At 51.1% G+C, this 27170-nt stretch overlaps 1 protein-coding gene across 7 annotated transcripts; it reads right to left on the bottom strand.

Annotated features, from left to right (window-relative positions):
- Positions 1 to 25729, bottom strand: Siglec1 (sialic acid binding Ig like lectin 1). 7 transcript variants are annotated; one of them, XM_046433584.2, is made up of 22 exons: positions 25575 to 25729; positions 20297 to 20371; positions 19573 to 19932; positions 18959 to 19255; positions 17424 to 17690; positions 16815 to 17069; positions 12849 to 13148; positions 11973 to 12230; positions 10602 to 10937; positions 9830 to 10087; positions 9327 to 9629; positions 7542 to 7802; positions 7103 to 7414; positions 6417 to 6668; positions 5842 to 6111; positions 5501 to 5752; positions 4885 to 5187; positions 4071 to 4331; positions 3001 to 3303; positions 2639 to 2741; positions 2207 to 2279; positions 1 to 1553 (listed from the first exon to the last, which is right to left on the bottom strand). In XM_046433584.2, the coding sequence occupies exons 2-22, from the start codon at positions 20343 to 20345 to the stop codon at positions 1446 to 1448; spliced, it is 5181 nt and encodes a 1726-aa protein (XP_046289540.1). In that variant the 5' UTR covers positions 20346 to 20371; positions 25575 to 25729; the 3' UTR covers positions 1 to 1445. The 7 variants fall into 7 exon arrangements, 4 of the variants coding, with proteins under 4 accessions (XP_046289540.1, XP_046289542.1, XP_046289543.1 ...); XM_046433586.2 differs by lacking the exon at positions 25575 to 25729 and adding an exon at positions 20475 to 20620 and having other exon boundaries at positions 1 to 1636; XM_046433587.2 differs by lacking the exon at positions 25575 to 25729 and adding an exon at positions 20475 to 20620 and having other exon boundaries at positions 1 to 1617.
- Positions 25730 to 27170: the final 1441 nt, after the last annotated feature.

The raw sequence follows: 27170 nt of genomic DNA, 5'->3' as shown, positions 1-27170 counted from the left end.
TTGCATCATGGGATGGAAGTTTATCAAAAGGACGTGCTGGACAGGCTCCCAGGAAGAGTGTGACAATCGGGCACAAAGAAATGGGGTCTGGAATAAGGGTGCGTGAAACATCAGCTGCACAAAGCTTGCCTAGCACCCAATTTCTTCTCAACTGTTAACCCCTATGCTGATGCCCCCCTATTTACCATGCTTCCTATCCCAAGTCATAGGCCCAGATCAGTCCCTTTACTTCTCCCACTCTGGGCTACCAGGCTACGGGGGGGGGTCACTAGTCACCTGAGAACTGGCTCCCCTCAGTTCCTAATTTCCCAGGAGCACTTTATTCCTTCTTGGCAACCCTCATTCCCTTCAACGTGGTACACAGGCCTGCAGGAAAAGGACAGGGGCTCACTCAGTCAAGGAGAGGGATGCCAGCAACAATGACGCTGATGACATCTGTGTCTGCTCCTGGTGCTTGAGAGAGCCAGTTAAGCAGGGCCTGGTTGGGTGGGGAAACGTGGGAATGGAGGCACCTCTTTTCCAGGGGCTAGATCTGATACAAAGATGTCTGCTCAGGCACCCTCACAGCCTGGCATGCCCTCACCATAGGGACCACCAAACCTTGATTTCCTCAGTCCTAAGTCCTGAGAGGGACAACCTCCTTCAGGAAGCCCATAACCAGAATGGCTGGGGTCACCAAGACAGAACTAGTCTGCTGCCGGCATTCCCATCAATGTCAAAAGTTCCAGGAATGTGTCATTAGTTGGGAGTTCTTTGGAAATAGAAGTTCCAAATGTATTTTGGACTCAGAATAAAAACTCCATTGCCCAACCTTTCTTGCAACTTGGAGTGACCATATGACTAAATTCCAGCCAATGGGAAGGGAGGGCAACTGACATATGCTACTTCTGGTTTCGATTGACAAGTGCTTTCCATTTCCACTCTTTCTCTTCTCACTGGAGGGCTGCAGACATGGTGGAGCCATATTAAATCTCACAATCAAAGACCACCTTTTTGGGATGGAGGAAAGTAAAATAGAAGGATCTTGAGCCCCAACACTTTATACCACCATAGCATACCCAGATTAGCAGGCAAGAGAAAAACAAAATTCTATCATGTTGATGTCATTGTATTTGATCTCTTATAAGAGCAGCTTGAGTTGTATTCTGCCTGGTACAAAGTTTCTTGGCAACTCTATGAGTTCTCAGATACTATTCTGATCCATCCAAAAAGTCCAGGGTGGGCTTTGAGAAGAAAGATATGAAGGAACAGTACCTCCTTTGGAAGAGAAATGGAGAGACAAGAAGAGACCCAGAGAAAAGGTAGAGACAGAGAGAGAAGGGGACAACAGGACCAGCTCAGTTCTTTTCAGGATCCCGCAGAGGCCACACCCTCCCGGGGTAGACTGGGTTTCACCATCTCCTCTTACCACCCATTTTTCTTGGGGGTGAGAGGCTTGGAGCCAGTCATAGAAAGTCAGATGTCACTGCGCTGCTTGCACAGAGGTAGGTAAGACCCAACGCCGCCTCCTTCACATTTCCAGAGTCATCACAGATGCCAGCAACCTCCTCTTCCTGAGGGCAGGTAATGCCACTGGTCAGCTCAGGGGCAGAGCACAGGATGAAGTTCCACGTGTGGCTGCATCAGGATCAATGAGCTTCTCACAAAGAAAATCCTGGTCACAGGACTCTGGGTGCACAGGAGGGCCATCCCCCTACCTCCAGCCCTCAGCCCCCAGCCCCCAGCCCCCAGCCCCCAGCCCTTGGTAAGAGTCCCAAGGGAATTGGTAGGAGTTTTGAATGACTAAAACTGACACCAGATGGGTGATCAGGAGAAGAGGCACATCCCAGTGGAGGGGTAACAGACTTTCACCCTTGATTAGGTGACAGGCAGGCTCAGGAAAGGGGAAGAGAGACCTCAAAATAAAAGTCAAAACATCTCGAAAGTGCGGGTGATGCTAAGACCAAAAAATCTACCACAGTCAGGGAGCCAGTCCCCCAGCAAACACCCAGTGGCTGCTCTCAGTCTCAGAATCTTGCTCTCCCAATCTTCCAAGTGATGCCAGTTCCCTTCCCAACTCCCTGTGATTGTAGGAAATGACCACAAATTCCACCCCCTGGTCCCAGGCACCATCTTATCAATGAGTGCGGCCTCTAGATGCCAGCCAGGCATTATGGGTAGCCAGGCCTCATGTCTGCATGTGGCTGTGTGTTGACTGAGTGATTACCTGCGTAGCGTCTTTCTGAGGAGCCATCTCCACAGAATTCTCGCCCACATTCAGTTTATGAAAACGCCTCCTCCTACATGCAGGAATGGAGTCAGAGAGGTTCCCTGCTCCCTACCACCTGCCCTCAACCTCCCTCCCCACCCACATGCTGGCCCAAGACTGCCCCCTATACAGAGCAGGGGAAGCCCTGTGCACCATGGGATACCTTATCTTTTTTTTTCCTCCCTGGCCCGTTCTGTAGCCCAAACAGGGAAGGGAAAAGAAAAGTAAGAAAGCTACAGAAAGATGGATGGAGAGGCAACTCTGGAAGGGATTCCCAAATTTGGAAGAGGTGGGCTGGGAAGTATGTGGCTTGTGAATTTGGGAAGAGGAAGGTTCCCCTAAAGGATATGGGGCAATGTTGGAGGAAAAGGGCATAGAAAGGCAGCCCACCTCCAGTTGTAGCAGGCCCCCAGGCCCAACAGCAGGCACAGGCAGCCCAATAGCAGCCCCAGGACCCACAGGAGCCACTGGAACACATGTAGCCGGTGCAGGGCTGGAACATGGAGGAGTGCTTAGGGGACAGCTGTGGCTCATGGCCCCCAGTGCTCCCTCCCCAACACCTTGGCCCACCCAAGATGAAGACTTCTATTCTAACTTTCCCTTCATTTCCAAACCCCCGGCCCCCGCGATGCAAGAGCACTCTAAGCAATCTTTTAGACTACAAAGACAGTCAAACAGACTCAGGGAAGACAACCTTTGGACCTGAGATCTGTGCCTTTGTGCAGAGTGGCCTGGGAGCCCCCTCTCCTCACCTCTGACCCCAAAGTAGGTGGAGGCAGAGGCAGAACCCAAGGCATTGGAGGCAGAGCACACGTATTCTCCCTGGTCACTGGGCCGCAGCTCCTTGATGTCCACCCTCAGGGCATTGGGGGAGGCCGAGACATGGATGTGTGGCTCAGTGGGAGCTCCCTGAGACTTGCTGGAGGCCACCAGTCGGCTGCCAAGGTGAAGGGTCAGGCTGGCAAAGGGCTCACTGTCCACTTGGCAGTCCAGGATACCCTGGAGGCCACCCTCAGGCTCCACAAAGACTGTCATGGTGGGCACCTTGGGAGGGTCTGTAGGGAGAAAAAGAGTATGGTGATTGTAGGAAATGACTACAAATTCCACCCTTCCTGCACCCATGCAGCTTGTCTGGTACCCCTCCCATGAAGGGATAAAGCCTATTTCCTCACTTTTTGACTCTGTAATTCACTTCAACCAATTAAAGGCAAAAATGACATTGAGGGACTTCAGAGATAGACCTCAAGAAGTCTTGAAACTTCCACTCTGCTTCCTGAAATGCAACCATGTGGGAAGCCCAGGCCAGCCTGCTGAACACATGTAGCCCAATCACAGCCATAAGAATGAGACCATCTTGGACAATCCAGCCTCAGTGGAGCCACTAAACAATGGCAGCCACATGCAGTGAGATCCCAACTGAGCCTAGCCCAAATTTTTGACCCATAGAATTGTGAGTTTGGGGTAGCTTGTTACATAATAATAGCTGACTGCTGCAGAGGTAACTTGTTACATAGCGATAGCTGACTGCTGCAGCATGGGTGCTAGGGAAGACTGGAGCAGAAGACCAAGGCTGACAAAGGCCTCCTGTATGCCAGGCACTCAGAATGCTTTATCTCCTGTATTTCTCCCAAGAAGATGTATTCCCCATTTTACAAAAGAGGAAACCATGACAGATGCACAAGAGCATACAACCAGTTGACAGCAGAACCCAGGATTCCATTCCTGTAAAGCCTTTACTCTTGGCAGACAGCAGAGGAGGAAGACCTGAGGGTCATGGAGGATGTGGGGAGACCAAGGCTGGTGGAAGAGGGTTCACACTTACAGAGCACACGGAGCATGACTGGAGCAGAGGTGGTGGCCCCAGAGGGGAGGTCGGCCAAGCAGTGGTATAGCCCAGCCTGGGCACGGGCCACGTGCGTGAAAGTGAGAGTGGACACAGGCTCCATGTGTAGTGGTCGGCCATTCCAGAACCATGTGAAGGTGGCGTTGCTCACAAGCCCAGGGCCGCCAGGGAGGTGGCAGCTCAAGTTCAGTGCTGCACCCTCAGGCACATCCAAGCCTGGCTCAGCTACCACACGCATGCCTGCAGGCCAAGGATGGGAAGGTGGTCAGTGAGTTGTACCTGCCTCTGGGCATTGCAGGGAGGTCTCAATCTGTCTTGGGATCTGTGCCTTGCAAGATGGGACTGCCTCTCCCTTCACATTGAGGGCAAGAAGAGGGCTGTCCCACATCCATACTCTGGAGCTCCCAGGACAGGAATATGCCTCCCTTACAGACAGGCCGTCTGAGAGATGAGGATCTCCACCCCAATCTGAGAGTAAGGCTGTCTCTCTCCCTGCTCCAGGCTTTTCCAGGGCAGGTCTGGGACCCCCACCCCAGATTGGGCTCTATGAGGGTGGGGTTATCTCCTCTCCATCGCCACTTCCCTTGGGCATCGCAACACCTCCCCCTTGCTGTTCACCACCAGAATGGGCAACCTTCTCCATCAGAATAGACTTCTCAGGACAGGGCTCTCTCATACACCTTCAGAACAGACAGTCCCCTCTAGTGGAAATCCCAGCCCCTCACATGGACTCTGGCCTCAGTGTCTGAACCCCAAACCCAAGCTCCCTTCTTGCCTCTCCTTTTTCACTCACCTTCTGCCTGCAACTTCCCACTAGTGCTGACGGAGCCCAGCAAGTTGCGGGCTGTGCAAACATAGGTGTCGTCATCACCTGCATGCACATCTTGCACCTGCAGCCGTAGCACATTGCGGGCCACCTGCACATGGCCCTGCCTCGGTGCTGAGTCATGGAGCCGATTGCTGGTAGCTAACACCTTGCCATTGTGGGACAGGGTCAGCTCGGCAGGAGGTTCGCTGTCCACAGTGCACTGCATCACGGTCATGGGTCTGGCCCTCGAGTCACGGAAGGAGGACAGGACGGCATCTCGAGGGGCATCTAGGGGTGGGGCAGGGCACAGATGGGAGTGTTGCCTATGCACTGCCCATTGACCACTTGCCTGATGCTGTTGAGGCCAAAGTCTCTGGACAAATGGTCACTTTCTAGAAGAAACATCTCAGGAGTCCTGTAGGCAGAGTCCTCCAGGCAGGGTTTGTAAGGCCATAGGATGTCTTTTCTCATAACCTATGTCCTTGTTTCTCCAAATGCCCATTCCTGAGCCCATTGCAGTCCCGTGCCCTCCCTCACTGAGCCCAGAAGCACCTCCCACCACCCTCATCCCAAGCAGCCCCAACCAGCCTCCCTCACTCACAGAGGACTTTCAAGGCTGCAGGCCGGGAGCTGCGTGTGCCCTGGGCATCCTGCACCTGGCAGGAGTAGGCACCTGCGTGAGCCCTTGTGGCCACCGGGAACTCAAGTGAGGTGCCTGGCCCCTCCTGCAGCCAACGGCCATTGTGGTACCAGGTATAGAGGCTGGGTGGGCGGGCTGCGGTGTCCTCACATGTCACTGTGATAGGGTCCCCCTCAGATACAGTAGCCGAGGGAGTGAGTGTCACCCGTACACCTGAGACAAGAAGGTCAGGGTCTGCTGGGGCCAGCCAGACACCACAGCTGATTCCCACCCCTGTGGCCCCCCACCTGGCCCCCACCCACCCTCTAGCCTCAGCTCCAGGGATGTGTTGGCCTGGCCAAGGGGGCTGTGGGCAGAGCAGCTGTAGAGCCCCTCATCACTCAGCTGTGGCTCCTGTAGTTCCAGGCGCAAAGTGTTTGGGACAGAGGTAGCAGTTGAAGAGGCCAGGAGGCGACCAGCGTGGCTGAGGATCATTTGGGCAGGTGGGCGGCTGTCCACAGTGCACAGTATCAGAGCCAGCTGCCCACCGCGGCTCTCTAGGAGGTAGGTCAGACGCAGGCTGCGGGGCGCATCTGTGGAGACCCGGAGGGCATACAAATTTAGATGAAAGTCTTGCAGAGGCCAGTGCATAGGGACTGAGGAGGGCACTGGCTCCCCACCCCATGGGCCCTCTAATTATCCAATTTGGGCACTACTCCTCTGCCCTGAAAAGATCTATCTCTATTGCCCCCAGCTCTAATGCCCCTTGTCCAGTGCTCCATCAGCTGGCTGGGTGCTGAGTCCTTGGGCTAAATGCCTGTGACACTCTGGCCATTCCCTGATTCCTGTGAGCTGCTGTCATTCCTTTCAACCCCATCCTGCACCCAACCAGACTCACAGAGGATGTCCAGGGTGGCAGGTCTGGAGAGGTGGGGTGGCTGGCCAGGGAGCCCTACACCACAGCGATAGGAGGCAGCATCTGTGACCGTGACATTGGGCAAGGAGATGGAGCGGGCACCGTGGCGCTGCTGTCCATCCTGGTACCACGTGTAGGTGAGCTGGGCCAGGCTGGCGGCCCATACAAGGCAGGTCAGGTTCACCTGCTGCCCCTCCTGCACCACGGCCTTGGGCCACACCTGCACACTCACAGCTGGGGAGAGAGGGAGGGCAGAGGACACCAGTGAGCATCTTGAGGCTGTGCAGGTCTTGAGGCTGAGCTTAGGAAATGGCTCACTGTTTCTTGGATGGTCCCAAATGGAGCTCTGCAGAGTCCTAGAAGGTTCCAAGCCCCTCCCTGCCCCTGGTGGAAGGCAAATGGGGTGAACACCATGAACCCTACACTATGGTGGTTTCCCCTGATTAGTTTTATCTACTGGGACATCCAAGAAAAATTCTGTTTTAAAAAGGCTCTTCTGGGAAACCTAAGCCTGAAGACCACTGGGCTAAGGTAGCATGGGAATGGAGACTGTCCTTATGCTTCCAGGCTTCTAGGGTCCTCTCCCACCTTCTCTCCCCTCTTCTATGAGACACATGTGTGCGTGCGCACGCACACACACACACACACACACACACACACACACTGACCCTGGGCATCGAAGTTGGCTGAGGCAGAGGCCCGGCCTAGAGTGTTGGTGGCCTCACAGGTGTAGACACCCTCATCCTCCAGCACTGCGTTGTGAATCTCCAGGCGCAGTGTATTGGGGGCCACAGCTACCTGCAGCCGAGGAGAGTTGCTTGCAGGTTCTGTCACACCTTGTAGGGTGGAGGCCACAAGGCGGTCCCCATGAAGCAGCCGAAGCTGTGCTGGAGGGTCACTGTCCACACGGCATAGGAGGAGACCCAGTCGCCCTGGGCCTGTGTCCATCAGGGTGGTAAGTGTCACTTGGCGTGGAGTGTCTACACCAGGTGGGGAATGGTCAGGGTGTGGCCCAGGGTCCCTCATCCAGGGCTCTGTCATGGTGGCAGAGTCCAGGACCAGGAAATACATCCTCTCCCCCACATGTGAATGGGAAAACACTCTTACAGGACACATGGAGGCTGACTGGAGCTGCCAGGCTGGTGGTTGCTGAGCCTGGGGCCTGAGCTTGGCAATGGTAGGCCCCAGCTTGCTTCAGAGTTATGGCTGCAAAACGGAGTGTGGCAGAGTTCGACTCCGGGAGGAGCTGGCCATCTCGATACCAGTGGTATAAGGTCCCTTCAGGGACCCCCGTGGGCACCTGGCAGCTCAGGACCACAGCCTGGCCCTCCTGGAGCTCAGGTGATGGTGAGACCTGGACCCAGGCTCCTGCAAAGAGAAACCAAGGGCAGGTGGGGGCTTGCCAACATCCCTCCTGCAGTCTGGGACTGTACGTGTCTCTGCCCAGGACTGCAAAACCCCGCCCCTATATCCAGGAGCCACAGCTTTCCTCCAGAGCATTTCCCAGGATCCACTTTTAGCTCCATCTCTGCCTTTCCTGCCCAACTTGCCTGCATAGACTCCACCCTGGTTTTTCACCACCCACCACCTGGAGTTATGGTTTTGCTCTGTCAATCAATCTTGCCTACCAGTGGGTAGGCTTTATGGGAACCAGGCTTGTGTGACCTGTAGCCCCATCACCAGGTATAGCACCTGCATGTGTTAGCTCTTGACAAATGTTGGATTGACCCATGAAGCACTGAAATAGGAGGGGGTTAGGTCATGGCGAGGGCTATTGGTTGACTGTGAATGGGACTATGTGGGTGGCCCAGGACTTGAAGGGAGGTTGGCAGCTGTGTGACCTCGAGTACTTTCTAGCCCTCTCCAGCCCAGTCCTGCACTCAGGCTCCAGGCAAAAGAGTCCAGGTATTGGGCAGTGAGCAAAGGTCAGCTTCTTGATACCACCCCCTGGCTCTGGAGCAGGAGACCAGGGTGGAGGTGGGGAGGAGGCACAGCTGGGATGGTAACTGAGAGCACAGGCCATACCAGGACCAGAACCAAGTTGATCCAGAGTTAGCAGAATCATGTGCCCATGAGCAAGCTCCTAAAACTCTGACCCTCAATTTCTCTGCCTGTGAAATGGGTATAATAAGTAAGAAAATATACACAGAACCAAAATCCAAAGTAAGCCCCAAATTGCTGTTGCTTGTCACTGTGGGAAAAGAAAAGTTTATTTTTCTTTGGCCTTTGCTTTGCAGACATTATCTTTCCTTTTTTGTTTATTTGTTTAGGGATAATTTTTGTAGAGAATATATACATATATGCATATGCATACATATTATATAAATATGTATATATGAATATGAATGAAGAATATGAATAAGAAAGAATATACACATATGTATATGTGCATATATACATAATATACATACACATTCAGTTTTGTATGAGAATACCTACTATGTAACAGAATTATAGTGTTATAAAATAAGTTATGCCACAAAGTGCTGGAACCAAGCAAAACATCTCGTGTAATTGCTGCTGCCTCTTAGTGGTTGCTATAGTTATTACAAGTGAAAATATCTAGTGGAAGTCAGGCATGGAGGCACATACCCGCAATCCCAGCTATTAAGGAGATTGAGGTAGGAGGATTGCAATTTGACACCAGCCTCAGCAACTTAGCAAGATTCTGTCTCAAAAAGAACTGGGGGTACAGCCTTGAGTTCAATCCTTTGTACAAACAACAAAAATCTAGCAGGAGGCATTCTGCTGACTGGTTGGAAACTGTCCCCTAACCAATGTTAAAAGACTCACATTTCTGCACAAAATTGATGGCACCCCAGCCCCAAGTCTGACCTAAGTAGCCTCCCTGGGCTTCAGTGTCTTTCACACCATGAGAGCACTGACACTCACCTCGGGCCTGGAAGAAGAGCGAGGTGTTGGCTGATCCAAGAATATTTGTGGCCTCACAGCGGTAGCTTCCAGAATCTCGAAGACCCAGTTCTCGAATCTCTAGCTGAAGGGAGTTGGCCATGGCCTTGGCCTGCAGCCTGCCATGGGATGGGAGCTGGGGTCCCAGACTGCTAGCCAAGAGGCGCTCTTCATGGAATAGGGCTAACTGAGCCAGGGGATGACTGTCCACAGTGCAAACAAACAGAGCCATGTGGCCCTGGCCCACGTCCAGGAGGGCCGACAGCTTTGGTGGGTCTGGAGGATCTGCAAGAACAGGGAGAACTCAGGATACTGCAGCCCATCTCACCACATTCCAAGTGCCACGCCATGGCCCCTTCTCACTGCACACGCACAGCCCAAGCCCAAGGTAGCCCATGACCAGTCCAGGCTCTTACCTCCCGAGCCCTTTGTGCCCCTGAGCCCCTCCACCCTCCAATCCCCAGCTGCCCTTGGCCAGAACTCACAGAGCACACTCAGGATCACAGGAGCAGAGAGCTGGGCACCATCCTCCATGAGGAGGCGACAGGCGTAGAGGGCAGCATCGGTTCTGGCCACGGGCAGCAATCTCATAGTTTCCAGGGGGCCCTGGGCCCACAGTGCCCCATTCCGGAACCAGGAGAAGTTGGCAGGGCTGCCTGTGGCTTCCTGGCTCACATTGCAAGTCAGGTTGGCCTCTGAGCCCTCCCAAAGTGTGTTGGATGGTGTGATGACCAGGACTGTGGCTGGACAGCAGGCAGCATGGGCTCATGAGAGACAGACCCCACTATGACTACCCCCTGCCCAACCCAGGGGCCTGGAGCAGGGAGGGAAGGAGACCCCTTGGGCTGCCCGCAATGTAGGGAAGACAGCAGACGAGCTCATGGGAGAGCCCATGAGAAGTGGGTACTAGAGGACATGGAGACCCAGGCCAGAGAGGGGGCATAGTAAAGGAGAAAGAGGACAAGACAGCCCTACTGTCCTTTGCTCAGAGATCAGCCTCACAGTTCCAAGCCTGTCCCTGACCAAAACTGAGCATAGGAAGGATCTGAAGCTTTGGCTTCCCTCAGTGTGGAGGTTTCCCAAGACAGATAGTCAAAAGTCACCCAGGGGGACCCCACTCTGTCACTGGGAGCAGCTTTGCCTCCCACTGCTGAACAGGGGTATTTTTGCCTGATCAGCCCTCCCCAGAACAGGAGAGACAGAGGCGGGAGCTCCAGCCCCTAGCCCCCAGCCCACCGGTCCCCTGCACCCACTCACCCTGGGCATTGAAGATGGCCGAGGCTGAGGAGTTGCCCAGGGCATTGCTGGCCTCACACAGGTACAAGCCCTCGTCCTCCACCACTGGATTGCGAATCTCCACACGTAGCGAGTTGGGGGCTTTGGTGACTTTTGCACGCTGGGAGCAGCCCCCACAGGTGCTGCAGCCACTGGCTGGTGACAGAGAACTAGCCATAACATGGTCCTTGTGGAGCAGCCTTAGCTGAGCAGGAGGATCACTTTCCACCCGGCACAGGAGGACACCAAGCCGTTCAGCCTCAGCTCCGGCAGCATTGAGATCCAGCTGGGCGGTGAACAGGGGCTGGCGTGGGGGGTCTGTGGGGAGGAAGAACATGGCCACTCATCCCAGGGCCACAGGCTGGCTAGGCTCCCAGGACACACTGAAAAAAGGCATGTCCCTAGATTGACCACAAACGGCTGTGCAGTTTGTGCACTGCACAAGGGTAACCAGACCAGGGTGGGTGGGATTCAGCCCATGCTCCTGGCTCTCACCTGTGCCCGGGTACTGCATTGAGTCTTCCTAGAAGGAGAGCAATTTGCTAGTTGCAGCAAAGATGCCACATGAGCTAAAGGCCACTCTACAGAAATCCCATCTGCTCCTGAGCCCAGCACCCTCATAGCAGTCCCTTGGAGCCTTGCTCTCAGTTCCATTGAGCTTGCCCCAGGGCCCTACCTGCCTGTCTCTCTGACCTCAAAGCCAGCTCCTGTGATACTGAATAATGCCTTCAAAAGCCTCTTTCTAAAGGTTTCTCAAGAGAGATGGTCAAAAGGCACCTAGCAGTCAAGTCCACCACATGATCTCACTCAGAAAACCCCAGATGAGGCAGCTGCCCTCACCACAAGCCCTGAGACAATGCCCCTGTGCACACTGTCAGGGGAGACTTTCTGGAACTTAAGCATGCTCTACACATGACTCAGCCCCTCTGGATAATATGGAGCATGCTCCCTTGGGAAAGTGCAGAGGGGCTGTTGAGGAGCACTGAGAGGTTCTGACTTAGACTCTCCAGGAATCTGGGGAGGGCTCAGCCTCTGGAGTATGTGCACATGTATAGGAGTTCGGCATCCCTGAGTCACCTGCAGGCAGTTTGGATATGGGGCCATGGTGGCACTGAGACTTAGGGGCAGAGGGACTGGGATTGGAGGGCAGAACTCAGGGAGCAGAGGAAGCCCTGGCTCATTTCCCCAGCCCTGGGTGGCCAGGGCCACTGTGGCCAGGCCTGTGACCACCCTCCTGATGTAGACCCCAGAGGAGGACTGGGCCAGGAGAGCCTGCAGGAAGTGAGGACAGCTGGCAGTCCCAGTGGGCTGACCCTCCCCCAGTAGGCAGTGGCTGGTGGCAAGGCTGCTCACAGAGCACGGTGAGGACGACTGGCAAGGAGGGGCTGCTGGCGCTGTGGCTGTCCTGGGCCCGACAGTGGTAAGAGCCGGCATTGCTGCTGGAGGCAGCAGGAAGCAGGAAGTTGCTGCTGGGTCCCTCGTGAAACAGGACTCCATTGAGGTACCAGGAGACACGGGTGTCCAGAGTCGAACTCAGGCCGCTCCTGCAGCTCAGAGTCACCTCCTGCCCCTCCACCACCTTGGCTGCTGGACTGATGATGAGGCGGGCCGCTGGCAGGAGGGGGAGAAAGGAGGCTTGAAGAGGCTGCGAAGTCCCCACCCTCCATGTCACCTGCCAAAGGAAACCCTGTAGGTTTCTCCTCTCCCCACATGACTGTGGGCAGGTCTGAGCTTTATGGTGGATCAGGAGGATTTGGCCTTGATGCTAATTCAGATCCACTGCAGCACAGTTGAGAAGGTCTCTGAGCCAGAGCCCAGGTTCCTGTCAAAAGCTTAGCTGGATGGATTAGCTACATCTTCCATAGCCTCAGAAGGGAAGGGCAGCAGTTGGAAGACCTTACTTCCTGCATCTGACTCTTAGCAGAGAGGCTGGCCCAAAAGTTTAACAAATAAAAAATAAACGAATGTCTATAAAGGACCCTCCAAGTTCAGAGTCCGAGTATAATCTGCAAAAATAATGATGTGCATTGCCACACTTCCCTTTTTGCCTTGGCTTCTAGGAACTTCTGAGGTTAGAATGACCAGATAGCTCAGATCTTTAATATGACCTAACCAACTAGTTCAGCCTCTCCATTGAGTCATCTGGACTTTTAAAGGGAAGAGGTCAGAGCATGCCTCCTTTGGGGGGGTTTCCCCTATCCACTCCCCTGCAATCTGTGCCCGTGTTACCATTGGCATGGAAGTCCAAGGTGGAGGTCGAATTTCCAAGAGAGTTGGTGGCTGAGCACTCATACTCTCCACTGTCAGCTTGTTGCAGGTCTCGGATCTCCAGGCGCAGGGAGTTAGGAGCAGAGGAGATACTGAAGCGTGGGCTGTAATCCCTCTCCTCAGAGCTGGAGGCCAAGATGAGGCCACCGTGTGACAGCACCAGTGTGGCCACAGGCTCACTGACCACGGAGCAGTGAAGGATGCCCATGAGCCCGGACTGTGTCTCTAGGAAGGCGGTCAGGTCTGGAGCAAGGGGTGGGTCTGTGTGGAGACCAGAGGAGGACCGGTCACCCTCAGATGGAGATGCCCTGTTATAACCTATGACCCTGCACCCTGTTGCCCCATAGTGCCCAGGGACAGAGGGCAACCCCAGAAGCTCCTGAGCACCTGTCAAATGCACTTTTGCTCCTGGGCCAGGCAAATCACTCTGTTGTCCCAGTCGGTCCTCATGGCAAAATTACAAGTAGGGATGGGGCCCCACATTAAAGATGAAAAAAAAATGGTAAAGACCAGATGGTGGACAGCACCTTAACCAAGCCATCAACAGGGACATTACCACCACGGAACAAACTGACACCAGATGCCTCCCAATAGGATGCACCAGGGTTGACACAGCATCACACCTGCAACCTTCCTGCCCAAGCTCAGAGTCTTAGGCTATTTGAGTCTCATAAATGTAAATTGAGGGATAGCACAGAACAACTGACCTATGCTCTTTAAGCTTCAATGTCATGAAAAATTAAGAAAGACTGAGGAACTGTCCCAGAAGACAGAAGAATAAAGAGATATGTATGACAACCAAATGCAATGTGTGTGCCCAGATCTTGGACCAGAAAAAAATGTGCTGCTGAGCACAATAATGCACACCTGTAATCTCAGCAGCTCAGGAGGCTGAGGCAGGAGGATCATGAGTTCAAAGCCAGCCTCAGGAGTCCTTAGCAAGAAGACTGAAGCAGGAAACATTGCAATACCAGACCTTAAACTATGCTACAGAGCAATAATAACAAAACAACAACATGGCATTAGTACCAAACTAGACATGTCGACCACAAAATACAAGACACAGATACAAACCCACATAAATATGGTTATCTCATACTAGACAAAGGCGCCAAAAACATAAATTGGAGAAAAGACAGCCTATTCAACAAATGGTGCTGGGAAAACTGGAAATCTATATGTAGCAAAATGAAATTAAACCCCTATCTCTCACCCTGCACAAAATCAACTCAAAGTGGATCGAAGACTTAGACACTACAACAGAGACCCTACACGTAATAAGAAGAAAAAGTAGGCCCAAATCTTCATCATGTTGGCTTAGGACCTGACTTCCTGAACAAGACTCCTAAAGTGCAAAAAGTAAAATCAAGAATCAATAAATGGGATGGATTCAAACTAAAAAGCTTCTTCTCAGCAAAGGAAACAATCACTAACATGATGAGAGAGCCTACAGAATGGGAAAAAATCTTTACCACACACACATCAGATAAAGTACTAATCTCCAGGATACGTAAAGAACTCAAAAAACTTAACACCAAAACAAAACAAAACAAAACAAATAACCCAATCAATAAATGGGCTAAGGAACTGAACTGAACTGACACTTCACAGAAGAAGAAATACAATCAATCAGCAAACATGAAAAAATGTTCATCATCTCTAGCAATTAGAGAAATGCAAATCAAAACTACACTGAGATTTCATCTCACTCCAGCCAGAATGGCAGTTATCAAGAATACAAGCAATAATAAATGTTGGCAAGGATGTGGGGAAAAGGCACACTCATACATTGCTGGTGGGACTGCAAAGTGGTACAACCAATATGGAAAGCAGAATGGAGATTCCTCAGAAGAATTTAAATGGAACCACCATTTGACCCAGCTATCCCACTCCTCAGGTTATACCTAAAGGACTTAAAATCAGCCTACTACAGCGACATAGCCACATCATTGTTTATAGCACCTCAATTCACAATAGCTAAACTATGGAACCAATCTAAATGCCCTTCAACAGATGAATGGATGAAGAAAATGTGGTAAAGTTACACAATAAAACATTACTCAGCCTCAAAGAAGAATGAAATTATGGCATTTGCAGGTAAATGAATGAAACTAGAGAATATCATGCTAAATGAAAAAAGCCAATTCCAAAAAAACAAAAGCCAAATGTTTTCTCTGATAAGCAGATGCTGATCCATAGTGAGGTGGGGGGATAGGGAAGAATGAAGGAACTTTGGTTTGGGTAGAGGGGAGTGAGAATGAGAGACATTATTACCCTATATACATGTATGATTACACTACTGTAGTGACATTATTACCCAAAATACATGTATGATTACACCACGTACCACCAGAGGAATGAAAAGTTGTGCTCCATATGTGTACAGTATGTCAAAATGCATTCTACTATAAAATGAATAAGTAAATAAAATTTTTAAAAAAGAATGGGAAGTTATATTCCATGGATGTATGATATGTCAAAATACATTCTGCTGTCATGTATAACTAAAAAGAACAAATAAATAAAAATTAAAAATAAAAACAAAGCCAGGGCTGGGGTTGTAGCTCAATGGTAGAGCACTTACCTGGCACATGTGGGGCACTGGGTTCAATCCACATAAAAATAAATAAATAAAATAAAGTCATGGTCCATCTACAACTAAAAAAACTTAAACAAACAAACAAACAAATAAAAAGAAAGAAAAGCCAGCCTCAGCAACAGTGAGGTGCTAAGCAACTCAGTGAGACCCCGTCTCTAAATAAAATACAAAATAGGGCTGAGGATGTGGCTCAGTGGTTAAGTGCCTCTGAGTTCAATCCCCAGAACCCACCCTCCCCCCAAAAAAAATTTGTTCTAAAAGACATTGTGGAGTCAATTGCTAAAATTTGGATACGGAATATAGGTTAAATAATCATCTTGGATCAATGTCACACATCCTGAGTGTGATCTTTGTACTGGGGCTATGTAAGGGATTGATCTTAGGAAATACTCACTTGAGGAAGTTAGGGGTAAAGAGACATCATGTCTGCAACTGTAACGATGTGAATCAAGATGATCCTCAATTTACAATTAGTCCAACTTTATAACAGTGTGAAAATGATACACATTCATTAGAAACTGTGCTTTGAATTTTGAATTTTGATCCATTCCCAGGCTAGCAATTTCGTGGTATGATTCTTTCTCACACGTGTTGTTGGGCAGTGCAGCCCCCAGACCATGTGGGGAAGCTACTGACACCCTACCATATGCCTTGCGGCCAGCATTTTGGTGATTCAGCATTCCATAACTCCCAAGAACTAGTCAACACTTTATATTATAAAGTAGGCTTTGTGTTAGATGCATTTGCCCACCTGTAGTTTAATTTGTTTTGAGCATGTAGGTTGAAGGTTGGTGAAGCTAAGCTACACTGTTCAGTAGATTCTTGATTTTGATATTTTCAATTGACGAAAGGTTTGAGATGTAGCCCCATCATAAATTGAGGAGCACTTGTATGAAGGTGGATAAATAACACATATGTGCACTGTGCATGTACATGGGGAGGGCATATGTGTTTACATAGAGAGTAAATGTGTGTATACATATGAACATATGTGAAAGTGTGTGTGCGCATGCACATAGAGAGAGAGAAAAGATAAAGTAACATCTAAAATGTTAGTAAGTGGGGACGCTAAGTTAAAGATATATAATTCTTTCTACCATTTTTGCTACTCTTCATAAATTTGAACTTATTTCCAAATAAGACTTTTTAAAAGTAGGAGGAAACTGAGGCCCAGAGAGGTCCAAGCCTTTCCAAAGTCAAGGTGTGCAGAACTGGGATGTGAGCTGTGGCCTCACAGCCCCATGCCAGCAACCCCAAGCCTCCCTCAGGGGCTCCACCCTCAGGCTCTGCTCTGGCAGTACCAGTGCCACCCCACCCTGGCCACTTACGTTTGACCACCACACTGACAGGGCCAGAGCGCTCGCTGCCCTGGGGGTTCTGCACCTCGCAGAAGTAGAAGCCAGTGTCGGCCCTGGTAGCTGAGGGCAGCTGAAGGGTGGGGGTGTGCACTTCCTCCAACAGGACATTGTTCTTGTACCAGCTGTAGCGGAGCTCACTGGGCGCCTCTTTAGGAGTGCCGCAGGACAGTGTCACAGTCTGATTCTCCAGGATGGGGCCTGCTGGGTTCACCTTGACCTCGGCCACTATGAGGGAAGCATAGGGCACACTAGAGGGACTCCCAGACAACTTGAGCCCCAACCCCTCAGAGTTCCAAATGGCAGCCAATCAGCTTCAATCTCTATTCAATTCTACTGCACCCCTCCCCATGTAGGGAAGCTCTTGGAATTGCCCTGCATCTCTGTCTTATTGACAGGGGTCCTCTGGACATCCCACTCTGTCATGTGTCCCCCAGTGAGGCAGAGCTGGGATCCACACCTGCATCCCAGAGGCACAGAGCTATGCCAGCCTCTGGCTCTGCCCTGGCTCGGATCTCCTCAGTCCCATGGCCTGGACCCCACCCCACCCTCTGGCTAGATCCAGCCTCACCCAGGACTCACTGAACACATGCAGGCTGACTGGGGGTGAGACTGAAGAACCAACGCTATTCTCCGCTTGGCAGGTGTAGACTCCCGCGTCGCTCCAGGCTGCCTGGGACAACTGTAGCACACGACCAGTGGCTTTCAGGAGCTCCCCGTCCTTGAACCACTGCACGGAACTGATCCCAGGGTAGCTGCTGTTCACTTGGCAGGTGAATGTGACCAGATCACCTGGAAGGATGTTCCGCCCCTCGGGGCTGAGGAGGACCTCCACACCTTTAGGGGCATCTGCAAGTCATGATGCAGGTGTGGGGTAAGGGAGGGGGTAGCACACCTCTCATTTCCTTTCAAAACTCTGCTCTTTGCACTCAGAGCAAACATCAGTCCCAAGAGTTCCTCTGTCCTGTCCTCCTCTACCCCAGACACGTTCCTGCCCCCTTCCTTTTCCACTGAGGCTCTGATAATGCGATGCTTGGCCTGGCGTCCAGCTTGTGCAGCCTTCTGTGGTTTTCTGCTTCAGGGGGTGAGTTGCATGAACAAGGTCACAGGCACCACTTTGCTTGCTTTAGTGGCCTGTGGTGGTTGTTGGTGAGGGACCAGCCACTTAATGGCAGGGGCCAAAGGGTTTGTAAGGAAGGAACTGGCAATACTAAGAAACTACATTTCTTTAAATCTTGTTCCAAGGCCTCTTTCTACACAAACATGCTAATAAAAGCTAATATTTCCAAGTGTCCAGCACTCTTCTAACTACCTTACCTGTGTCAATTCCTTTCATTTAAAAAAAAAATTTTTTTTAGTTGTAGTTGGACACAAAGGTATTGTACCTTTTTTTTTTTTTTTTTATATGTGGTGCTGAGAATCGAACCTAGGGCCTCAATCGTGCTAAGCAAGCGCTCTACCACGGAGCCACACCCCCAGCCCCTTATTTCCATTCAATTCTGAGATAGGAATGAGAAATCATTAGCTCTACTAAGCAGATGAGAAAACAGATGGGAAACAAGTGGCTAGCCCAGTGTTTATTCATCTAGTGGATGGAGGCCAGCAGACTGGTGCCTGTAGATAGTAATTGTTCTAGAACAGCTGCCCCATTTTATTGAGATGGGATGAAGCATAACCAATGGAAACCCATAACCAGTGGGCTTTCTCCCCATTGACTTGGCCAGGCCCCAGTGATACCCTGTTCATTATGACCATGTGCAGCTTAAAGCAGAAAAGGGGTAGACTCCATCTCACCAGCTCCTCCAGAGAGGGCACTTGTCACCAACCTAGGGAGAGGGCACTTGTCACCAACCCCCAAAGCTACTTGGAGGCTTACCTATTCCTTGACCTTTTGTGTCTCTCCTTCTCTGGCCTTGAGGATTGACCCTTTAAAGCCAACAGAGTTGGAACAGAGCCATTCAACTTGGCTCCTAGAGCATAACACTCCCTCTTCATCGGCACTGCCCTGACTGTATGCCTGGTTTTGCCTAAGGGACATAGTCTCTGTTCCCCTCTCTCCACTGGGGAGCCACGGACATGGTGCTCAGTAATGAGGGCAGGACCCCTCGCACACTCACACTGGACTTGGAGGTGAATCTTGCGCTGACTCCTGAAACTGGACACTGAGACCTCGCAGAGCAGTGTCCGGTCATGGTCCTGCCATGACAGGACCGTGTGAAGGGTCTCCAGGTGGCCGACGCCGGTGGGCTCAAGCTTCTGGAAGCTGGAGGTGACAGAGCGAGTGGGGTCCTGGCCCTGCCATGTCAGGCTGACTGGCTTCTCCAGGCACGAGTAGGGTGTGGAGCAGTTGAAGTTCACTTCCATGCCCTCTCGCAGCTCCATGGGGGAGGCAATGATGGGCTCACTGGGCTTCTCTGAGGACAAAGACAGGTGTGCTCAGGACTGCCCTTTGCCACACCTGAGACCTCTTGCCCTGGAAGCCCCAGCTGAAAGGGGAGACCTGATCAGGGGACTTAATGGCAAAGCGAGGCTACTTTCAACCTCCAGCCCCACTTTGGTGAATGCACAGGTTTGCTGGGGCTCAGAGTGGGGGAGGGTGGCGGGGGGCTGGAATTGAGGTTGAGAAGGGACCAGGGTGAGGTTTAGGACAAAGTCTGATGCTATCAGCCAGTGGGTCTAGAAGCAGCTTGGAAGTTCTTTCCAGGCAGTAGCGAGACTCCCCATTCCTCACCTGTCACAGAGACGGAGGTGCCTCTGACATCAACCCAGCGGTTGGTATCACTGATCTCAAAGCGGAAGTTGTAGGTGCCTGAGTCCTCAGGCCGCAGGTCCTTCAGCAAAAGGTTGCAGACTTTGTGTTGCACATTCCCCAGCAGCTGGGCGCGGCCGCGGAACCGTGCCTCCACCAGTGTGGGATTCTCAGAGTGGGTCACCACCTGCCGCTGGCCCGAGTATTCATAGTACCAGATGGCTGTGATGCCATCGGGCACTTCCACGTTGGCAGGGAAGCTGAAGATGCAGGGGATGAGCAGGCAAGACCCCTTCACTCCCTGCACAGTCTTGGGACTAGAGACACCCCATGAGGTGTGGCCTGGTGAGAGGGTGGGAGAGAGATATACAGGAGGGTGATACAGCCTTGGGATACCACATACCCTGCCATTCACCCCAGAAAAGGTGCCTCAGGTAAATCCCAAAAACCATGCCCTGCCCTACCCTCACAGCGCACCCCTAGCTCAGGCTAGCTCGATGTCCTAGCGGTACGGTATGGATGTCCCTTGGGGGCTGCTCAGAGGCCTGGCAGGGTGGCTTCAAGAGGAAACTTGGCCTCCTGCTCAGCATCCTGCCACTGTCTGCCTCTGACCCCCCCTTGACCACAGCAGCCAAACCTGACCAAGGCATATCCAGTCTGCAGAAAGCTGGATCTTCTGAGGCTGGGTCCTGTGACACAAGTTTACCTGGTGGGAAGAATGAGGCCAGAAGGAGCAGCCAGAACAGGAAGCCCATAGCAGGTCCTCAGGTGGGTTCCAGTCCTAAGAGGTGGTACACAGAGTGGCTGAGCGTGCAGGAGCCTCCTAGGGCTACCCCAGGCACTGAGGGTCCAGCCCTGTGTCTCCACCCGCTGTTCTGGCCAACCTAGGAGAGGACCGTGTTCCTAAGGATGTCTAGGGTGGCCGCCAGCAGGGAGCCAGGAGCCCACGTTTCCTGTCCAGGCTCTGCACAGAAATGCCCTCACTGGGTGGCGTGTCCAAGAAAACTTTCTGCTCCCCTTGGCCCAAACTCAAGTTCTGCTTTTCCCCGCCCCTCAAGAACCAAGGCAGTCACTGGCAACTGAGCAGCTGTTTCTCCCTCCTCCCCTACTCCCCTGCCCCATCCCTGCTACCCAAATTAACAGGAACTGGAGCCCAGAGAGGTCCAGGGCACCCAGTGAGAATGACAGTGGGTTTTTTTTGTTTGTTTGTTTTTTTTTGTTTTGTTTTTTTGTTTTTTCGTTTTTTCCACTTGAGAGTTTTCTCCCTGTCACCAGCCTTACCAGCTACAGGCCATAATGGGGTTTGATTAAATTTAGCCTAAATGCTGCCTTTAAGAATCACTCCTCTGTTCAAAACCCTTCTATGGCTCCCAACTGTCAGTGAGATGTGAAAGGACCCCTTTCTTGCTCCCTGCTCCATCCCATTCCCTGTCCCCACCAACCCACTGTGGGGCCAGTCTTTCTGCTCAGCACTCCCTAGCTACCCAGCTCTGTCTCTACCATAAATGGTCTTTGCCTGCTGAAACCTTATTCTGCCTTCAAGGTGCAGCGCACGTGGGACTTTACACTGGAACTTCTCCTTTGGAGTCTCCCCAGCGCTCTCTCTGTGTTTGCCTTGTTCTTGGTGGCCTCCATTTTGGAAAGCCTAGGACTGAGGCTATATGAGCCCCAGCAGTACAGAGCTCCCCAGGCACACCAGGGTCCCCCTCAGTTGGTGAGAGAGGGCTGTGGGTCAGAGTAGAGGCAGGGAGGTGACAGAGCAAGTCTAGGTGTGACAGGTTGTACAAAGGCCTACAACATATCCCATAAGTATGAGTTAAATGCCTACTGTATACTGTGCACAAGAAGGCACCCCATGCCATGGAGTGCCTTCGGTGGGGAAGGAACGCCATGGAGTACAATGGATGTTAAATCCAAAGGGGAGAGAGAGCAGAAATTACTGAAGCTCTAAAACTCTTAGAGGATAACATGGGTGAAAATCTTCATGGCTTTAGATCAGGCAATGCTTCCTTGAGCATGTCAGAAAAACACAGGAAAGTGAAACAGAAACTGGTATAATGGTATGTGCCTTTAATCCCAAGTTCCTCTGGAGGCTGAGGCAAGAGGATCATGAGTTCAAGGCCAGCCAGGGCAACATAGCAAGACCTCCATCTCAAAAGAAAAAGAGAGAAAGGAAGAAAGGGAAGGAGGAAGAAGAGAGAGAGAGAGGAAGATAGAAAAAAATGGACAACTTGACCCTTATCAAAATGAAAAAATTTTGAGGTGGGCATCGTGGCTATTGTCCCCGATACCTGGGAGGCTGAGGCAGGAAGATCACTTGAGCTGAGGAGTTTGAGCTCAACCTAGACAACATAGCAAGATTCTGTCTCAAAAAAGACAAAAAGAAGAAAAAAATAAAGAAAAAGAAAAAATTCTGTGTATCAAAAGGCATATCCATGAAGTAAAAACAAAAAAAAAAGATTGGGAGAAAATATTTGCAAATCATTTCAGGGATTAATATCCAGACTACATAAGGAATTCTTACAACCCAAAAGAAAAAAAACTACCTCAGAAAATAGACAAATGACTTGAATAGACATTTCTCTAATGAAAATAAGCACACTGTCAATAAACACAGGGAAAAATGTTCATCATTAGCCATTAAAGAAATGCAAACCAAAACCACAATGAGCTATCACTTCACATCCATTTAGAATGGCTATCAATGAACAAAGAAAGAAAGTAGAAAATGAAAAATGTTGATGAGTATGTGAAGATGTGAAGAAGTTGGTACGCTCGTGCTTTTTTTTTTTTGGTACCAGAGATTGAACCCAGGGGTATTTAACCACTGAGCCACATCCCCAGCCCTTTTTATATTTTATTTAGAGACAGGGTCTCCCTGAATTGCTAAGTGTCTCACTAATTTGCTGAGGCTGGCTTTGAATTTGCGATCCTCCTGCCTCAGCTTCCCAAGCTGCTGGGATTATAGGGGCGCACCAAAGGGCCAGGCCCCTTGTGCGTTATTGTTTGATGGGAATTTAATGGTATGGAAAACAGTTTGGAGTTATGATGTGGCCCAGAAACTCCATTCCTAGGCATGTATCCAAAAAAGTATTAAAAACAGAGGCTCAAATCAGTACTTGTACACCAAAGTTTATAGTGGCATTATGTACAAGAGTCGAAAGGTGGAAACTTCCCAAGTGCCCATCAACAGAAGAATGCATAAACAAAATGTGGTGTGTGCATACAATGAAATATTAATCTATCGTAAGAAGGAATGAAATTCTGACATTTGTTATAACACATGTGAAACTTGAAATCGTTATGTTGCGTGAAATCAACCAGACACTAAAGGACAAATATTATATAGTTCTGCTTACATGAATCTTCTAGAAAACATAAATTCCTAGAGGTAGAAAATGAAATAGAGTTTACCAGAGACTAAGGGGAGGAAGGAATGGGTAGTTAGTATTTAATGGGTAATGAGTCTCTCTTGTGGATGATGAGAAAGTTCTAGAAAGAGATAGTTGTGATAGTTACACAACATTGTACTTAATGCCACTGAATTGTACACTCAATGACTAAGTTTTATATTATGTATATTTTATCATATACACTGCTGTCAACTTTGCAATCCTCCCTGGTTCCTGCTGACTCTGCAAAGTGACAGAAGAGCCTGAGGAGGCTGGACATGGGGACAGGAAGCTCATGACCTCTCCCAGCCCCCGAGCCCATCTGCCTCATGGGTTGTGTGCTGCTGACTCTGCTATGTCCAGGGGCACACCTGGGGAGGGCTGAGCAGATACCCAGGCTTGGACCAGGCCTGGACCAGACCTGAGCTGCCATCAGGATGCCCAAGCAGTACTCAGCTCAGTGCAGAAGGCAGAAGGGATGTCCTGGAAGGGAGCACAGCAAAGGGCATGGGCAGGTCAGGAACTCTGCTCCCCCAGGGACCCAGGCCTTTCCTGGGGTTGCTCCAGCAGACAGATCTGGTCATTTGCACTGGCCTAGCAGCTCGTCCTCAGTTTTTGGCACTCCTAGGCCTGCTTCCCTTCTGGGAAGACAACCCTACAGCCTGTATTGGAGATGGGCCCCAGTGGGACTCTGAGGCCCAAAGTTGAAAAGGCAACCTGGGGTATGTGTGGCCTTGGGGCCCAGACCTATGCAGAGTGTCGGGGCATTTCTCTGCAGCAGGGGACATTAGCAAACTTTGTCCATGTTGTTCCTGTTACTGGCAGCCGAGCCAAGGAAGCTACCTGGATCCAGCAGGTTGGACTTGGCCATCTGCCCACATAGGAAAACAGCACATGATATAAAAATGAAAAATGAATTTAATGATGTTTCATCAAACTGCGGAGAAGCAGCTTATTCTTATGCAGGTGGATGGCTGAGTCTAGTCAGCTGAAATCAGGGCAGATTCCTTGGCTTGCTGCAGGTAACATCCCCAGCTGCCTAGTTCTTTCCATTTGGGGTCCTAAAATGGATAACACTGAACTTCACAGAGGAATGGTGGGTTTGGACATATGGAGCATGTAGGAGGACCTTTCTAGACCCACCTAGATCACATTCTGCAGATGTCACCAGTGCTTAGCTTAGCCCTAAAGGGATCATTCCCATTGAAGACCAGATCAGCTGGTCCATCCCCAAAACCAGCCTTGACCCAGAAAACTGTCCCAGGGTAGGGGGGAGAGCAGGGACAACCCCAGAAAGAGAGACCCTCATCCCTGTTTGAAAGGTTGGTATGGAGGGGAAGGAACTCCCTGAGCTTGGGTTGGGGCTGGTGAGCATCTAGTGCCCCTGGTGGTGGAGGAACCTTTTCAGTCCTGGACAGGGGGCCATGAATGTACTAGAGGACAAAGAGCTCTGCCACTCTGAAGAAAACCTTCCCTTGGACAATGACTCTTTTGGACAGCACTGCCTTCATCCTGTGTCTCCAAGTCTTGGGTGGTCCCAAGGCAGGGTTTTAAATCCCCAGAACTGTCATGTGGCAGGTTGGATGGCACCCAAGTTTGCTGCATGTAAGATCAAATGCCTTGGGACATCTTGGGAAGGGCAGACTGGGACCCCAAAGCCCTGACCTCTGATCCCAGAGGCCAAGTCTGACCAGGAAGAAAGGGCCAGGAAGTTTTGCTAGAGGCAGGATTCGGTTTCTCTTTCCTGACACCAGGGCTTCTCCCCAACTTCCCTCTTGAGCTGTAAAAGGAGGGACACAGGGTGATAAGGCCAGCTGGAGGGCCCTGGCTTAATAAAGGAAGTCAGGGTACAGGCGGGCAGTTCCAGGAGTAGCTTATTTTCAAAATAAAGGAAAGCCCCAAACACAGGTCCAACATTAATTCTGCAAGCCACAGAATTCATGTATAATATAGAGGGGCTTTTGACGGCAACATTAGAAATTTCACGTTTCATTCCTTAAACTGGCTCTAAATGCCCCCAGCTGGAGCCACCCCTCCCTGAGCTGCGACAGACAGTACTGAGGGTCCCTCTCACAGGCAGATAAAGTGATGGATGGATGGAGTGGGAGAACAGAGGAGATTAAGGCTGGGCTGAGCTTGGACTGAGATGGGGGGTGATGGTTGGGATTTGGAATGGAATCTGGGCTGGGATTGGGTTTGCCATGGAAGTGAGAAAGGTGTCTGGGTCAAGGGTGACAGGTAAGGTGCAGGTGAGGTTAGGATAAGGCAGAACTGGGTTAGGATGAGGGTGACGGGGTTGGGGCTGGGATTATGATGGTTGGGGTGACCACGCAAGTGAGATCAGGTTGGAACAGGAACTGGGGCCCACACAGGGTAGGGTTACGATTGGGACTGTGCTCTGCACTGGGGAAGATTTAGGGTGGTAGAGGAATTTAGGCTCTGATTACAGCTCTGGTTGGTGTCTTGGGTTTGGGTTGTTTGGGGATCTAGCTCTCACACTCAGATGACCCCCAGCAAGTCTCAGCCTCCCCCTACTCCCCACCTTCCGCTCTTCCCCTCACCCCGCCCTCCAGGCCCAGGGTTGGGGAGTACCTGCTCCACAGGAGGAAGTGGCTGCGGGGCTAGCAGACCTGCCAAGAAGAAACGGAAGAAAAGCCAGGAGCTCTTGGTGCAGCTGGTTCCCCTGGGTTCTGCCACCCCAAGAGAGGAAGATCCAGTCTCTGGTGCTGCTTCCTCTTTCTCAAAGCCTCAGCTCTTCGCCCCAGCCCAGAGTTTGGCCAGGGAGGCAGCTGCAGGCCTTGCACAATACCAGGACAGGAAAGACCTAGGCCCAGGACCTAGAAACATAAGCAAGCAGAAGTGGGGACTGTGGGCCACATGGTGACTCCTCCCAGGCAAAGTAAAAAATGGGGGTAGTGTTTCCTGTTCACCAGCCATGCCCACACCCCTCTCTCTGGGTCATTGAGCCTTTGAAGGGGGCCAAGGGGAGCACTCTGCACAGTGCTCTTCCCTGATGACTGGGAAGGAAGCGAGCCTGGCCTGGGGTTGGAGAGCATCACAGGATACCGAGACCAGAGCATTTATTCTCCAAGCCCTTTGGGAGACTCTGTGTACCCCACTGCCACCTGGATCCTCTCAGAGCTTCCCAAAAAGCAGGCCCTGGTTGTGGCGGACACGGATGACTCCAACATCCAGGACCCTGCATAGGCTGATTCCTCTCTCTCCTTTACTGGTTTTTACCCTCACTCCATGAATGCAGACAAGGAAAGACCTCTCCACAGCTGGTTCTAATACATGAGTCCATTTTTCTTTTGAGGGCTTACTATGCACACCTGAAATATGGGATCAATGCTAAATCCTTCAAGCAATCTCAGATACAAGTGACAATACTTTTTTTTTTCATTTCTCAAAATCAATTCAACTCAGCCCCTGCCTGTCTTGGTGGGAAGCCCAGCTATAGCAGATGGGGCCCCAGTCCAGAGACATGAACTTGCATGTGCAGAAAAGGAGAGGAAACCCTAAGTCAGAGTGGATTCAGAACTCCAGGCCACGGAAGTGCAGAGCCGAGGTCTGGTGATGTTCTGTACTGAAATCCTCAGAGAGTCATTTTCTGTCACTGTTTCCTTCATTACAGTTCCTCCATCTACTCCTAAACTTGGGTCATTTCCTCTTTTGACCAGAACCCCAGGGGTTCATGCCATTGCTTCCTTCCTCAACAGCTGGTCCAGGGACCCCAGCTCTAGGCCTATGGGATGGTGACCTATTGGTACTAATCCTTCAGTCCTCCAGAGGCTATAGGTACATCTACCCCACTGCTTCATGATGGAGAAAGCATATTCCCCTGGTCCTGGATTTTGGTCTTAGCCATGTGACTTACTCTGGCCACAGGAGGTAAGTGGACAAGACATAAGCAAGGTCTTGAGATGCACGTGCATCTCTGCATGTGGCAGACTCCAGCTAGCCGGCTGGTCCCAAGAGGATGACAGACACACAAAGATGACCAGAACCAAACCTCTGGCCTGGAACGAAGCCCTGCTGGGCCCCGTCTATGTCAGCAGACCTGAGCCACCCTATAGATGTGTGTGGGCTTAGTGTTGGGTGCCCCTGGGAATTTTGGGTCCCTCGTTTAGCTGCATCAGCAAATTTATGGTCCCAGAACAACAGGCACAGAAACTGCTTATCTTCCTG

Source organism: Marmota monax, unplaced genomic scaffold (genome assembly GCF_021218885.2).
Source record: "Marmota monax isolate L192 unplaced genomic scaffold, Marmota_monax_Labrador192_F-V1.1 WCK01_AAM20220418_F8-fsc00014, whole genome shotgun sequence".
Taxonomy (NCBI): domain Eukaryota; kingdom Metazoa; phylum Chordata; class Mammalia; order Rodentia; family Sciuridae; genus Marmota; species Marmota monax.
The sequence above is the reverse complement of the archived record's forward strand: the minus strand, read 5'-3'. Positions and strand labels throughout refer to the sequence as shown.

Bases quoted from the DNA above. Each gene is read 5' to 3' on its own strand.
- Siglec1 (XM_046433584.2), bottom strand. From the start codon at position 20,345: ATGGGCTTCCTGTTCTGGCTGCTCCTTCTGGCCTCATTCTTCCCACCA. The intron at 2,742-3,000 runs GTGAGGAGAGGG...TCCATGTTCCAG, and splicing joins CACCTACTTTGGGGTCAGAG to CCCTGCACCGGCTACATGTG. The intron at 1,554-2,206 runs GTAATCACTCAG...ACCTGCCCTCAG, and splicing joins CTCAGAAAGACGCTACGCAG to GAAGAGGAGGTTGCTGGCAT.